At 40.6% G+C, this 16,973-nt stretch overlaps 1 protein-coding gene across 5 annotated transcripts in view; it reads left to right on the top strand.

Moving 5' to 3' along the window:
• Pde4d (phosphodiesterase 4D) overlaps positions 1-16,973 on the top strand; it is a 1,387,978-nt gene that overhangs the window by 698,939 nt on the left and 672,066 nt on the right. Inside the window, exon 1 of one of the 5 annotated variants that reach the window (XM_048442992.3) lies at positions 7,267-7,860. The exons of the other annotated variants lie outside the window; for them this stretch is intronic. Coding sequence (XP_048298949.1) covers positions 7,595-7,860 — 266 coding nt within the window. The 5' untranslated portion in view covers positions 7,267-7,594. Of the gene's footprint in view, positions 1-7,266; positions 7,861-16,973 lie in introns of those variants that run through there. 5 annotated transcript variants of the gene reach the window in all.

A 16,973-nucleotide genomic window follows, 5' to 3' on the forward strand; every position in this document is an offset into this window, starting at 1 on the left:
TTTGGGCGAGTTTGTAGATCTCTTCCTTTTGACTGTAAGAAACTTTTCAGGAGTTTGATAAATATCTCCTTAAGGAAGCTATATAATTTTTCTTTGATAGCTAACTATTTCCGCTTCAGATTGTAGGCTGTAGTGTCTGCTACCTTGGAGTGCTTATGGTGATCCAATTGAGTAAGAAGAGAGTGCCGATGAGTACCCATGTCCTGCACTTGTGCCTAGTGGCCTGTTCAGTGGTTGAGTCAGCTAGGGAAAGACATGATTCAGATATAGTAGGGTTGGATTCTGTAAATTGAAGCCAAAAATGCTTGATTATTGTTTACACTGGAAAAAAAATCAAGTATAATAAAGTGTGATAATATTATACTTTTCGGGGCCATCAAAAGCTGTGGTCATTTCTGATATCTGAGTAGCATTTAGAAAGGTCATTCCAGACTTTCCTTTAGCAACGAGGAAGTGTTGCTCCTGAATAACTCGTTTTAGGTCCGTGTTTCAGGAGAAAAGGAAGAAACACTAATTTAAGTTATATTGTCATTTATCCTTCAGGCATACAGTAAGTATGCCACTTTAATGTTGTTGATACAGTGTTCTATACGATGTTAACTTTTCTTTTAAGGGAGGCGGTAAAATACTATTTAGTAGCTAAATTAATCTGTGAACATTCACCATGCTGGATCGTTTCATTGAAAAGAACCCAGACTGAGTTGTATAGTAAAATGTAACTCTAAGATAAATAAATGAGCATATGCATTTGCTCAATGACTTCTAAATACCCTGAAAATAGGAACATGTCTCTGATGATTAGTTAGGTGGATCGTAATTAGTGGTATGTATAATTGGTTATGCTAAGAAATATCCAATCAATTTTCACGTCCTTATTTTACCATACGCTCATAAAAAGCCAATGAACAAATTTTAACAATTAGTTCCTCATTAACTCCCTTCCACTTCTTTACAAACTCACATTCAACAGGAACACACTTCAGAATTATCCTTTTCAAAATTGCAAACCATATTGCAAACAGATTGGCTGCATTTAAATTTCATTATATAATACCTATCCAAGTACCAAGTACATTTTACTTCTTTTTCAGGCAATAAAGAGTCTAAAACCCTAACAAATCTTAAATCATTTTCTTTGTCCAGGCTGTTCTTACTTTTTCTGTGTAGAATACTTTAACTTACACTCAATCCCTGCTTCATACTTGCAGCTGACTATCTGTTTAACTATTAGACACTCATTTTAACAGCCATTAAACTAACTGTTCTGATTATTAATTTGGTATTTCACATTTATTGTTTTGGTGGAAGGATTGTATATGTCACTCATTTTCAAAATGATTCTTCTTGGTGTCATTATGGTGTAGCCACTGGGGAAAAATCTGGGAGCAGAAGGGGTTCAGAGGGAAAGGAATGGGTGGCAGAGGGTGTTAGGGTGAATATAAACTCACTAGATTACACATAGGTATAAACTGTCAGGAAAGGAAGAAAGGCTAGAGTAGTGGAACCAGGGTTCAATTCCCGGCAGCCTCAGAGAGACTCACAACTGCCTGCAACTCCAGTTCTTGAAAAGCATATGCGCTCTCTGGCTTCCAAAGACATAGACACACATGCAGGCAAAATATCCCTAAAATAAAATATATGTGGTAAAATTGAATAATTTTGAATATGCTATTTGGTACAACAAAAAACTACTAAGGACTTTAATTGAAATGCCCTCACATTAAAGGAACACAGGTATATAGATGAGAAACGACTCAGGAATTCCACCCTCTGCTGTCCTGCCTCCCTAAGAACTCCATGACATGGCAGGCTTCATGTGTTCTCACAGCATATGGTCTGAGTGCAGCCAAGGGCAGATTTTCTGTTAACTAGAATGAGAATTTGGAGCACTTAGCGACCCATTACTTTCCATAGTAGTCATAATTGATTTAAATATTATATCAGCTCTTCTTTGAAACTCAATGAGGCATAAAGTCAAAATAGGAGACTCTGGTACCTCGTAGACACAGATTTAGATCCCAAGTATACCACTGTTGAATGATAATGACCTTTGGCCTTTACAATCCTAGCTGTAAAATAGTGGTTCTCTTGGGATAATTGCAAGGAATAAGTAAAATATAATGCAAAAAATCCTGGCATATAACTGATATCGACTAAATGTGAATCTTTGTTATAGGGACTATTTACAGGATGCTCATTCTATACTAGGTCCTCCTTGCAGGGTGTGTGTGTGTGTGTGTGTATGTGTGTGTGTGTGTGTGTGTGTGTATGTGTGTGTAATATATGCCTGTGTTCACATGAGTGTTCTTTTATGGATGCCAGAGTTTGGTATTTATTGTGTTCTACCTTTCTCCACTTTCTTTTTTGGAACAGGGTCTCTCAATGAACCTTAACAAGGCTAGCAGGACAATGAACACAAGGGAATTCTCACGTCTCCACCGTCCGTCCCAGTGCTGGGACTGCAGGAATACACCACCAGACTTGACTTTTCCTTACTTATGTGGGTGCTGGACATCTGAGCTTAGGGCCACATACTTGTGTGGCCAGAGCTTTATCAATCAGATCATCTCCCCATGACCCTGTATTTATATGCAAATATTATTATGCAGACATGATCACTATGCTAATTCACAAATAAGGGTCTAAACCACCAAAATAATTCAGAAAACCCAGAAGCTCAGCTGGGGTTCAAATCAAGCTTTTCCAATTCTAACAGAGCCCACACCCTCTTAGCTATTAAACTGCGCAGCCTCACCCACTCCCTGAGCAATTTGAGTGCAATCTCCCTTCACTGCATATTTACCTAATTAAACCAAACTTGGGAGAAGCAAACAATGCTGTTTAGTCAAGAATAAATCATTTTAATTTGTCCATTCTTTTGAAGGAGCCACATCATTGTTTCCTTTCAATTGTGGGAAACCCAGCCCTCACCTGAATATGGACAGGCACACTTAATTTGTCCCAGACTTTACATATCTTGTCTCTTTTGTTTTACAGTTTATGAATAATCAATTAAAAAACATATTTTGAAATTATTTGGAAAGAACCTCAAATTTGTATGTGTAGATATATATGTATATATGTGTATATATATATATATATATATATATGTTGGGTCCTTTCCAAATTATATATGTATGTATGTATGTATGTGTGTATGTATGTGTATATATACAATATATACACATCTATAATTTTTTTGGAAAAATTCTCGATGAGAAGGCTAGGAAAGCTTTCATGAATGGAGATGCTATCTGCTGTTTTAAACATGGGTAGTGGTGATGTTATCCAAACATTTCACCTTTGCCCAAATTTCTACTTGTTAAAACGTAAGTCCTTATTTGTCTATTACTTACAGTACAGTGTTTTCCAGACAAGGGCCCTAGAGCTAATTTTCAAGAAATTTTGTGTAAAAGGCAGACAACAGAATGCTTTCGTTGGAAGAGCAGCTTTGGTCCCGCCATTAGCGTAAAAAGGGAGGAGGAGAGGGAGTGGGGGGAGTGGGAGGGTGTTGGGAAGAGGGACGGAAATGGAAACTTTTATAATTTAATAAAATTTACTTTCAAAAAAAAAACATCGTTTTTATGTGAACATGCCTACCTCCAGTTCTCTTCAGCAGTTAATCTGATTTTCGTAAGGCAGTGATTTTCAAGTGTGGTTTCACCACACAGCAGGGTTTTCCTGGTAGTTTAAGGGGGTAGCAGAGAATTCTCAAAAAAAAAAATAGATTTTTATTGTAGAAGCAACATACACATCCCTCACTTTGGGGATTCAGGGGAGGGCAGGTAAAGCAAGTAATCAGCAATAGCTGCTAGGGCCTTGGAAAAGGCCCACAGTCCTGCACCTCAGGAGAATCAAACCAACCCAGCCCCCACACCCTACCAAACCCCACAGCAGTGGGAGATTGGCTGGAGCGCTTCATTAGGTTTGGTTCACAGCCAACCATAAGGCTTGGTGACCAACAATTCCTCTTTCCCTGTGAGCATGTGCATACCGGGTCACTTAAAAGAAAGCCACGGTTTAAACGATTTTCTTTCCTTTTTTAAAAAAATTTTTATTTTTGTACATTGGTGGTTTTGCCTGCATGAATGTCTGTATGAAGGTGTTGAATCCCCTGGAACTCAAGTTATAGACAGTTGTGAGCTGTCATGTAGACCATGGGAACTGAACCCAGGTCCTCAGGAAGAGCAACTAATGCTCTTAACCACTGAATTGTCTACCCAGCCCTCATTTTCTTTTCTTAACAGCCCTATTCTGTGCTTAAATCCTCATTGAAAGCAAGAACCAGGATCTAGGTATACCTAAACTTAATGATTCTCCCAACAGAGCCCATTCGATGGTTGGTAATAGATTTTTGTTTGGTCACTCCTCACCAAACTGATTACTTTGAACTAGACTCTAAATATCTCCTGCCACAAGGGTTTTGCCTGACCCTCTTTCTGCCAAATGTGTTGCCCTTGCTATCTGTCTTTAGAATACAAACTCCCTGGGGACAAGGACAGTCTCAAACTACACTTTACTCTCCACAGAAGACCCTGTATGTAAGCTTGGTAGAAAGGAAATACACCTGTTGTGTAAAATAAACTATGTCATTAAAAAGGAGAAAGTTTTTTCTAAAATTTTATTTTTGTCATTGCAGTTTTCTCACATCCTATTTTGTTCTGTTTTTAAACTGCTTTATTCTATTTTCTGAATTTTTGTTTGTTTCCTTGAGACAGGGGTCTCTTTCTGTAGCCATGGCTCACAGATCCCTGACTGCCTCTACCTCCCTAGTGCTGGGGTTAAAGACTTGAACCACCACACTGGGTCTTGTTATAGGAATTTTTAATTTATTTGACCCTGCAAAGAATTTTATATGACTGACGGCTAGACACTGAATTTTTTTGCTTACCCTCACCCCCCAGTTTGCTTCTACTGTTTCTCCCAGCCATGCACTTCTATCCTGTCTCTGTCCAGTAATGTTTAAATGCATTTTCACTTATCCTTTCGACAATTTCATACAGTGTATTGAAGGCAGCATATTTCAATAATTCCCACCCTTCCTTCCAACTCCTCACAGGCCCCTTGACCATGGCTCTTTCCTTGCTCTTGTCCTCATTTTTCATCTAAAACTTAGTACACATTATTTTGAAATGTGAGTGTGTGGTGTTTGCTTTTGTCTTAATATGTGCGTGTGAGTGCAGAGGCCATTGGAGGCCAGAGGTGCTGGATCATCTGAAGCTGGAGTTACAGGCTGTTGTTTGTAGCCCCACTTGTGTGCTGGGAACCAAACATGGGTTCTTTCTAAAAGCAGCGCAGGCTCTAACCATCGGGTTGTGTCTCTATTCCCCCCCCTCTCTTTTGAATCCGTCAGTGTGAAATTATTTCCTCCTGTGTGCGCATGGCCATAGGACCCTCCACTGGAGTATGGGCGATGGTAGATGTTATATTAATGTTTGAGCCTCATACTTTTGTATCATTAAGGGTTTTTTTTTATAACATGTTCCCAGAAGGGAGTCTCAGCATTTTTGGGGGGTGTGTGTGTACCTGACTGGATGAATATTCTGCTATAATTTTCTATAAATTTTTTAAAACTTAAATTAAAATAGACTTCTTGAGGTCAAGTACTACCCAGGCATTTTGTATAACTCTTAATGTAACTTTTAGCTTCTCTGCTCACCTTCCATAGATATGCGTATATATGTGTGTGTACCAATACTTTTAAAATAATTATTATGGTCATCTGCAGCATATGTATGTAGATATGTTGTGCATAGATGAGTGTCTCTTATTTCACTGAAGGATGTTGTCACTTAATGTTGCAGATTGTAAAAAATTTTTGTATTGATAACAGTTCTTTTGGGATAGAAATAACCACACCTTAATTTTTCAAATTTCAATCTTTGCATGAAGTATTCAAATTAAACCACGGCATGAGTGTACCAATGAATTGTTACAAATATGGTATCGGGAGGGAGGGATCAGGTAGCTGATCTTCGATTTTGGTGAACAGAACCTCAGAGTTTCTGTCAATATTAGTAACATTTGAAAGGCGAAGATTTAAATTTTAAGGTGCAGCAGAGGCAAAGAGGGGTATAGGGCCCCCTGAGGCCAACAGTGACAATAGAACTTCTCCACTTGGTGCCATCTCAGAGTCCTCCCACCCCCACTAAGGGTCTCTAGTTATTTCAGCCTCCAATTTTTGACTGGATGAAATTTGTAGGTCATCAATGATGACTGAAGTGTAAAACAATTTGAAACCTCCAAAAGTCCTCAGGCTACTGGGGACACTCTTTTTTTTTTTTCCCCACTCCAGGGTCCACAACACAACTTACTTATTTTAACATTGTCTCTTACTCTGTTCTGGTACCAAAAAAAAAAAAAAAAAAAAAAAAAAAAAAAAAAAAAAAGAAAAAAGTCTTGTCTTTATTTGAAACTTTCTCTAAATAAGTTTGTTGAAGATATATTTTTCACCAATTACAATCTTTTTTTAAAAGGCAATACAAGAACACATGAAAAGCTTGATTTGTTTTACCCTTTTGTGATTGAATACGTCAATTATATATAACATATAAAAGGATTGCAACCTTAAAAGTCGTTTTTTAACTATTCCTATGAAAACAACCGGTACCTTGTGGGAGGAGTTTAACTACAAAGAGATTACAAGCACCATTTGTGGGTCTAAATAGTGTTGCTTGGTGCTTTGAAAGAACCATAATTAAGAAGGTTGTAAAACCCAACAGTCACCCTGTGTCCTTCCTGTGTAGCGTTTTGAAACCTTTGGTTTCTATTTGGAGGTGGAGACCATGTTATTCGCTTGTGATTTCTCTCATGGGATGCCTCAGACGGACTTTAGTAAGCAGGGATACATTCCTCCTTGTTTAGCTACGGGTTGTTTATTCTTCCCTTATTTAAAAAAAAAAAAAAAGGAAGGAAGGAAGAAGGAAGGAGAAGGAAGGAAAAAGAAAGAAGGAAGGAAGGAAAGAGAGAGAGAGAGAGAGAGAGAGAGAGAGAGAGAGAGAGAGAGAGAGACCAAACCAAAGGACTAGCAATTTTCTTTTATGAATATAGACCATAGAGAAATAAACAGCCGCTGGTGGAGCGGAAGGTCAAGTTCCAAGTTTTTCTTTCCTTTGCATTCAGAATAAGCGAATGGAAAGGCTGGCCAAACAGAGGAGTAGCAGGCAGGATGGTTAAACCCTCCCCCCCCCCCGCCAGGACTTTTTATGTACATAAGCAGAAGTCACTGGAGCAGCTGCGCCACATTAGTTCCAATAGTTTAACAGGCTGCTTTGCAGGGCTGACAAAAGCCGAGCTAGCGCGGTGGCTTCCCTCCATGTTCCCGAGCCTCCAGAGCTCGTCAGTGATCTTTGGCTGGGGCTGGGGGAGGAGGGTGACGTTGAGCAGGCTTCGGCGGGGGAGTGCGCTCGCCTGGTCTACACCCAGCAGCCTGCGCGGAGAGACTGAGGCAGGGGCGGAATGAACTAACAGCAGCTGGATCCGACCTGTTTCCCTGGACATTTTCTCCAGACTCTGGCCAAGGGACTCACTGGAAACAGGCCAGGCAACCACGTTGCCCTGGATTGCGGCCAACTGTACAAAGTTGACCAGGAAAATGGCTCAGCAGACGACAAGCCCGGACACCCTTACAGTCCCTGAAGTGGATAATCCGCATGTTCCAAACCCATGGCTCAACGAAGATCTTGTGAAATCTCTGCGGGAAAACCTGTTGCAGCATGAAAAGTCCAAGACAGCGAGGAAATCCGCTTCTCCCAAGCTCTCCCCGGTGATTTCTCCCAGGAATTCCCCCAGGCTCCTGCGCAGGATGCTTCTGAGTAGCAACATCCCTAAGCAGCGGCGCTTCACAGTAGCACATACGTGGTAAGGTCGGCTAGGATCACTGAGATGTTAGCCATGCCGGTTCAGTGCTTTTTGCTCCTCCTGCGGCTGTGGGGGTGGGGTGGAGGATCATCTTTCCGCTCCTGTGATTTATGGGAAGTAATCTACCTTCATAGTATGTCCCACCAATGCCCAAGTCAGGGCAGGAATCCTCGAGATAGGTAACAGAAGTGGTTGAGGTGGGTGGTTCTCAGAGCTCAGTCGCTCTTGCAAGTTCCTACAAGAAAACTGGATTCCAGATGTCAAAAAAGAATGTAGGTTTACTCCCATGCCTAAGTGGTGGCTCTCTTTGATTTCTTAAGCTAATATCCTCGCCAGGTTCTCCTAACTGCCTTACCAGAGAGGACCAGGATGGAGGGAGCGTCATCAGACTTAGCTGTCTTCGGCGTGATACCCATTTGAGCAGGGATGTTCACTGTAGTGTGTAAAGATTTGCCTCCCCTAAACCTATGGTATTGCATTCGTAATCTTCAGCAGAAAGAGGAAGGGGATTAGGAAGTCTGCAGGAAGTGACAGGCACTGGTACTCTTATTGTGTTCTTTGAATTAGGATGCTTTGAATGTTTTGTGCTTTTGTTTTCTTTATGAATATTTGACCATCATTGTAATGGATGAGATTGTTTTAGGAATTTGTCTCCATGTATTTTTTCTTCTGGAGGACTTTTGACATTTTCTATAGAGTTTCCCCAAACAAGCCAATGTGTTTGAGATGGAAAAACAAAACAAAACAGAAGCAAGACTCAAGGAAGGAAGCCATAAGAGATAGAGAGAACCCAGATCTAACCGAGTGGCATTACTGTACTCAGTAATATATTAATATGACAGATGAGAGTTAATGACAGAGCAAATAAAAGGCATGTCACACTCAAAGACACGTCCAATCCCAGAATGTTAATTTGAAATAGCTAAATGTCTGACTAAAGAAGGGTTTCTATTGTCTTCAGGTTTTTAACTAGATGACAATGACTCTGAGTTCCATTGGCCATACAAGGGCCACGGCAAATACTGGATTAAGGGGTTAAAGAACTTGTACCCGGAAAATGATGAGCCCCTCCGAGAAAAAGAGACATCATTGTAAATTTTGTCAGCAGTAAGCAACAGATGAGAGAAAGGCAGGGCACACCATGGATGATGCTTGGAAGGAAGGGACTTGGCTCAAGACCAGGCACTGAGGGCCAGGCAGGAAGGCTGGCTTCGGTTCACCAACTAGGAGGACCAGCCTTTGGTTATCCTCTGTCTGCGTTCTGATCATATTTCCAAAGACTGTATGTAATGCCGACAGGGTAAGCCTCTCTCACGGCTTGATTTCAGTCTACGTGAAGCCGCCTGGAGTTCAGCTGAAGGTTATCTGAGTTATTTGGACATGCTGAGGAGAAGGAAGGCAGGAAATCTCATGAAAACAGGCTTTCTTCTGAACTCCACGGCACTTCCTTTCCTGGTGCTGTTTGGAGAAACTCCAAGCACAGGGTTTCTACTAATATTCCTTTCTGGCCTCAAAGTTCTCTGTTAGATCAGGTGGCATAGAGAAAGAGAGGGAAGGGAAAAAGATAAACATGCTCTGGGCCCTTAATTAACCCAGAAGGAAAAGGTTTCCCTCTGGGACTGAAACCAACCCAGAAGGAGTTAGAAGTAGCATCCCAGTGCATTCAGTTCCTTTCAGTCAGCCTGAGGCTTTCAAATGGCACAGGTATCCTCTGACAACCGTCTCATCGGTGCCTCAGGCTTGTTGGACCAAGAACGAGACAGAATTTTTTTCAATTATTTATTTAAAAATTCATATATGAACACTAGGTGTTTGGGTATAGTCTGTAGCATTTTAAAAGTATAATTCAAAGTGCACGTGTGCACACACACCCAGTTGGCATCTAACTACATTCGCATCTCCTACTTCTTCCTAAATCAGCAGCTGCTTAAATATATGCTTTTCATGGTCCTGCCTCAGAATGTTGGTTCCTGCTGGTGTTCCTTGCCCTTACCATGCCTATAAATAGTATGCACTTAGCTTGCATGTTTCTATCTCATGTGTAATGGTTATAAAGTTGAACAAGAGTTATTTCTTGGTTCTAAGTCATTTGCACTCTAGTTGGAAAAAAAATAATGTTAGAAGATATCTGTTTTGTATAGAGCTTGTTTCTCTATAAAACACACTCCCAGTCTCAGTGGTTTGATAGAGTGAATGGCGTTTGTTTTGCCCCTGCCTTTTTTGTGGAAGACAGCTTGCTTTGGAGTGCTTAAGGGACATGGGATCCTATCATCTTGTGGTTCTCTCGTTCAAAACACAAAAGCCCCAGTGTTGTCAGTCAACACTGAGCAAGGATAAACAGCATGAAAGATGGTAGTAGTGAGAGCTTATGAGGCAAGCCTAGAAGCATGTAGATCACCCGGGCTTGGTTGCCTCCTCTAGACCTTAGCTCTGCACCCACATCTAATTTCCAAAGCAGCATGGCTCAGCTCTGCTCCAAGGAAAAAGTCAGACAGATCTAGTGAACAATTATGGTTATATAGTATGTTAATGATGAACTGGTTCACTCTCTACATTATAGTTGAACTTCTAAGATTGTTAGTCTTTGGTGTTTGGATACCTCTGAAGTAAGGATCATACCAAAGCAATTCTTTTGTTTGTTAAATATGTTGAGAGAAAAGACCTTGACTATAAGTAAGCCTTCTTTCTATCACCCATCAATCTAGGATGCCCTCAGCCTGAATCTTTGCTTTTTTTCTTCCCTTTTCCCCCTCTTTTTGCCATATATTATATTGTATCTTAATGCAAGGGCTTTGGATTTACCCACCAAAGAGCCAGAGTTCTGTTGTACTCATTTTGGTAATCCATGTCATGACTGACCAATGGTGAAGAGTCAATAAATATCTAATAACTAGTCAATATTTTTGCCCTCTTGTGCTTTTCCAAAAGGTCTTCTCTTTCGTTCAACAAGCACCCTATTTTCAGCTATTTGTGTCCTGTGTTTACCTAGCAGATCTTCATTCTGAACCTTCATTTGTACCTCCTGGTCCACTCAAAGTGCGTCTTACACAGTTGACCCAATGCCCTGGTACTGTGAGACCTGAGCAGAGAACAGCTAAGCCGTCAGAAACCAGACTGCTGAAACTGAGGGGTTTGACTTTGCCAGCTGTGTGGTTTTAGATAATTGCTTAACATCCACTTCCATTTCCTTGTTCCCCAATTGCCCAGGACTAGTACCCAGGCTTCTGGTTTTCTCCAACACAATTATGTATAAATTAGAGTGTGTTTCATGGGGTAGGTGCTTAGTGAGTATCATTAATAATATTTTTCTTTTCATATGCAGAATCCTACGAATAACTTTGGTCGGTGTGAACTTTTAGGATGATGTTTGCATTTCTAGATAGTTAACTTGTTTGTGAACAGATTGGATTAAATCTGTTTTAAGATCCCAGAAGCTCAGAGAATGAGTGTTTTGTTTTTGTTTTTGTTTTTATTTTTATGGGCTAGAAGGCAGACAGGAAAGAGACTGCTGAGGGTGAGTGCCTCTCTCTGATCCAATCTTTGCTCTCTGAGATTGTTACTTCTTCCCAAGCAGGAGTAATTTTGTCCTCTTCGGGTTTCTGTCGCACACTTGACTTCTGCTACTCTCTCAGCAATTGCTGGTAACAATCGCATCACTAGACAACAGTGGTGGGTTGTCCTAACCGCCTCCTGTGTGAAGACTGGGACTCTCATACATCTGTGCCACGACAGTACTGAGGATTCTGATTTCATGTTAGTAGGGAGTAGCCCATGATGTCATCAGGAATTTCAAATCTAATGAATCCCTGCTAAAGAAAACTCAATGTCCAGTCTTAGTTTATTTCAGAGAAACCAGTCAGGAAATTGTTTGCATATTTTCGGGTTGTTTTGTTTTGTTTTCCTCAATCAGTTTTAGCACTTGTGTCAGGCCTGAGTAGAGTAATGAAGGGAAAGAATTCCTGATTTCTGTACTGGGGAAGCTAAAAGTCAGCTTTTAGTCAGGATTACGTCACCAAACTTTGTGCTTTCATTCCACGTTCTATGTTTTGCTTTGTTTTTGAGACAGGGTCACACTGTATAGCCACATCTGGCCCAGAATACATTACATAGCCCAATCTGGCCTACAACTCAAAATCCTTCTGACTCTATCCCCTGAGTCTTGGGGTAGAATCACTTCTATCCACTTCTCTTTTTGATAAGACGAAGCTTAATAGTAGTTATGCCCACTTAAGTTATAACATTTTCCTATGAATGCAGTACAAACCCAGATATCCACCTCTCAGATTTTTAAATGCCATCATTTTATCACTTTTTGCATAAGGTCCCCCTACCTCATGGTGCTAGGGTCCAATCCCAGAGTCTCCCTGTTTACGTAGATCTGAAAGCTGTTTCTAAAAAAAATGTATGGATGTTGCAAACCAAATAAAGTTATTCTCAGACGAATAATATGGCGGAGATTTCCCTTCCCGACAGAGGACTGAGGAACTTAAGTTCAGTGTGTGCTGTGCTCCATGCACACCGAGTGGAAGGAAATGTCACAGCGTGCTCACCAGTGTGACAGTACAACAAGCACGCCATCTTTTTAAGTTCCGTGTATGCACATGTGCTTTCCGTTACAACGTGCTCCAAGGTGGAAGTAGGTGGACCATCTTTACACAATAAAACATTCTCTTAGGATTAAGGTTTGAACTGTCAGCGTGCCTCTTTCAAAGGCCTTTGTGGAATACTAAAGCTTTTTAAGGAGTTAGATAATGCAGGCATATTTACTGATTTATACATTTTCTCTACTAGGTATGTAATTACTCGGGATTAAAAGTGACAGCTCACTCCTTAGTCAATCCCTTTTTCAATAACTGCATATTTTGAAGTTTTTTTATTTGTTTATTTTTATTTTATGTGCATTGGTGTTTTGCCTGCATGCATGTCTGTGTGAGGGCGTCAGATCCCCAGAACTGGAGTTACAGACAGTTTTGAGCTGCCATGTGGGTGCTGGGAATTGAACCTGGGTCCTCTGGAAGAGCAGCCAGTGCTCTTACCTGCTGAGCCAGCTCTCCAGCCCCTGAACTTGTTTCTAGAGTGGGACATATGCTGTGAATTTTATTCAAGTTATAGGAGAGGGAATAAATGGACACCTATAAAGAAAATGTCCATCCTTTTAGGATGTGGAGGCTAAATACACATAAGCAGGCTTTTGAAAGCTGTTACTTAATGACTGTGTTTGAGGACCCTGAATTTGTTCTCATGTTACCTCTTGTATTTAGCTTTTGGGCTCTTGCTATCTCCTCTTTCCCTCTCCTTCTCCTCCTCTGCCCTCTTCTCTCTTCTCTTCTCTTCTCCTTCCCTCCTCTCCCTCCTCTCCCTCCTCTCTCATTCCCTCCCCTTCCTACCCTACCTCTCCTCTCCTTTCCCTTCCTCTCTGCCCTCCTTTCCCTTCTCCACCCTACCTCACCTCTCCCCTCTGCTCCCCTCTTTCCCTCTCCCTTCCTTTTCCTCTCCTCTCTTTTCTCCGGTGGAGATACCAAGAGACAAGCATTCCTCTTGCTCTCCTTGCAGACTGGAACTCAGGTGGGGACTGCAGGTGAAGACAGAATCTAGGAAAAATCACCGAGGAAGCATATTAAGCACCACAGCCATGTTTGAAGGAGCAGAGAGCCCAGACATCAGCTGTGGCTGTGGTGCTCTCTTAGTGGGCAGGTTGAAAGTGTCTTTAGCTTTTGAAGTGAACATGACAGCTGTCATTAGCTTTCATTCAAACCAGAGGACTTCAGAAGCCCTCTTCTCTCTTATAGAACATGTCAATCGAGCCACAATATTTGCTACATTACAAAAATCTAAATATGGCAATTATTGACTGAAGAAGAAAGTAAGGACCAATGGACCCAGCTTTTATTACTCCTTTGTACTTCCTGTGACCATTCATGTTTATCTTAGCGGAGATAAGAACCCAACTTTTGTCAGCTGAAGTCCTTGCTCCTAATGGTGACTATGCTTTCAGACGAAGGTATGAACTTGAAAACACAGAAGAAAGGTTGAATGAATGAAATATTTTTTAAAGGTGAACCTCAAAGGTCATTTAAGTAATATAAATTGTAGGTTTAATTTTTAAATTTATCTTCTGCAATGAAAAAGCTCCCGGGACTTTAGGTAACTAGATGAGTGTCAACACTTCCTTACATTCCCCCTCCCCCCCCAGGCAAGAAGTTGCCCGTGTTTTTCTTAAAGTAGTTGCTTCAGGAAGAAGCCGATCATCGGGGGCGGGGGGGGGAACTATGGTTTTTACAAATGCTTTTACTTTGGAAAGGAAAGCCATGTTTTGAAATCTGCGGCTGACTTAGTAGAGTGGAGCCAAGGCTTGTTAGCCACTGGATATTTGACTTTAGTCATTCAGCCTTTTGAGTTATAGGTTCTCTAATTCAAAAGTCATATGGCTTCAAAGATATTTGATGTATACAAGTTTAAAAACCTCACTGAATCTACATACTGTTCACAGGCGGCATTTTTAAATAATAAAAGGCAAGTCCCAAGCTCAGTGGGTAGGCTATGTGTAAGCCTGGCATCCTGAGCTCCATCCCGGAACTCCATATACAGGTGGAGAGAGCCATCTCCGGAGTGTTGTTCTCTGACTTCCATACTTGCATGGTGGCATGTGCACCTACATACGTAGTACACACCGAGGCGCAGAAAAATGCCATAAAGCCACACTCATTCAGCTCTCCAGCCATGAGATCAGGGGGAACAGTGTGGGTCCAGGTCTTCCTGCCTCTCTATCATCTGTTATTACTTTTGATATCACCACTGTTTGGATTGTCAAATTGCATTCACATTTATTTCCTTCCCCTACATGTATACTGAGACTATTACAAAAGTAAGGGTTTTATAAAATGGTAGTGAGTAAATAGAAAGGTATAAGACTTTGCTTGTCGTATACATGCCTTGTAGGAAAGTTGCTGTCCTTTATTTCTGATAAAAATGCCTGAAGCTAGAGGAGAAGGGCTTCAGGATAGAGGGAGGACAATCTGATTCACGGTGGATTTAAAATAACACTGGCTTAAACACAAAACCAATCAGAATAATTTTATTTTGAATGATTCAGAGAAAAGGGTACAAAAAGCTTAACGTCTAAGGAGAAAGATCAAGTTAGAATTCTATTAAGGTTTGGTTCCCTGGTTCCCGAAAAGCCAGCTGGGAAGGATGGTCCACAGACTCAAGTTACTAAGCAACAAAGCAGCAAACTGCTTGGTAACCAGATCTGTCCTGACTCACAGTCTGACTGCCTGTGACTGGGTGGCCAGACAGGAAGACCAAGACCCATGCTACCTCCAAACAATTCCCTTCCTTCATCGGCTAGCCTTCCGGCCAAATCCTACTGTTACAGAACATCCCTGGACAGAAAATGTTTGATTTTTAAAGTGTAAACACCTCTTAGTCCAGAAACAAATATTACTGTTTTTCTTTAAAGCAGTTCTTATAAGATTATTGTTAATTGTTTTAATGTAAGTAATATATAAGCTTTACTGAAAAGAAAGAGAGTAAATAGATTTGGGCTGATGGAAGACCCTTGGGTTTTCATGAACAAGTGTAGACTGGGCTGTAGTCACCTACTTTTACCTGCTGAGGGTTCCCTTGAGTTCTCATGGTTTAGTGTCTTTTGTGTTTCCGCTTTCCCCATAGCTCCTGCTACACCTGTAAGTCCTGACTGTGTAGTGGATGGTTCCTAAAAAGATTAAACCTCAGCATGCGTCAGTAGTTTTACATCCCTTGTGAAAAATAGGTAACAGCTATATACGTGAACATTTGGGGTTTGAGCAGGTGAAGATCAGACAGACCATTGTTGCAACTCGTTCACTGCACATCCAGGGGCTTGGTGACATTGTGTTGGATTTCCATGGTGGCAAGAAGTTTTAGACTCAATGATTAACCATTCACATGGACTTTGTCACCGAGAGTGTGTCTGTATATGCCGTTTATACATACCTGTATCAATATAGTTTGACTTTTGTATATATGAACAAATCTACAAATGATAGCGTTACAATAACTGACCAAACGTATGCATTTTAGTATTGGCTTTTTTTTTAGAGAAGGATTTTGCCTGTTATATCCTTGAAAAAAAATCCCTACATAAATATATTTATAAATCTTGGGAAATTACTTAATAACTAGCTGGTTAAGCTCTGATGACTAATCCTTATCTCTTAGAATTCATACCAGTTAAATTATACACCAAGGCCTAAGCTTATAAAAGAAATGCCAAGATTTTGAGGAGGAATTTGAAAAAGCAGCCTCCATAGTTCCTTTTTTAGGATGACAATTTGGAGACATTTGAACTGGCAGCTCCTGAGCCCCCTTCTACAGCTTGTTTCACAATAACTAAAATGCAATAATAGAATATATTTTTGAAGAGGTTTACCATAGAAATATGATTTTAGTACAAATATTTTGCCCTTGTTCAATATATATCCATTTTTAAGCCGACAAATTTCCTTTGTATTACCTTCATGAGACAGCCCTGGGATCAAATTAGCCATTATTAGAACAAAGTAGCTTCCTCTTTATAAAATTACCAGCAGGGCACATTTCTTTTCATTTTCATGCATACCTTATTTTATATTTATGGTTATAATGCTGAGCATATGGTGGCGACCTAAAGCCAGCTGCTCTCTGACTAATAGCTGCGTGATTTGTCATTGCTACATTTTACCCTCTCTTGTTTATAGTATTTGCTTTGCTTTGCCTTATTCTACTCAGTGGGTTTTTTATGGGCCTTCTGTTGAGTGAGTGCCAAGTAGAACAGCCTATGATTTATGGGTCGCAATAACTAAAACATATATGAATTAGAGGCCGATGACGCACAAGGCGGGCTTCTGTGGCCCTTTGCTGACTAGATCCCAGCTTACTTTAATTAACCCTCTTACTAATAACAATGACAGCACCACTGATGATGTGACCAGTCCCATCTCTTCGTCGTGGTTTACCATTCGTCTGTATTTGCATTTAATAATTTAGCAGATTTACATCCTTGCCTAAAAGTCCTTATGTTTGAAAAACCAAGGTTTTGCATTATTGATGTAAACTAGAAACAACCATTTATCATGCGTTGATATAATTGAAAA

This window comes from Myodes glareolus, chromosome 15 (genome assembly GCF_982192425.1).
Source record: "Myodes glareolus chromosome 15, mMyoGla1.1, whole genome shotgun sequence".
Taxonomy (NCBI): domain Eukaryota; kingdom Metazoa; phylum Chordata; class Mammalia; order Rodentia; family Cricetidae; genus Myodes; species Myodes glareolus.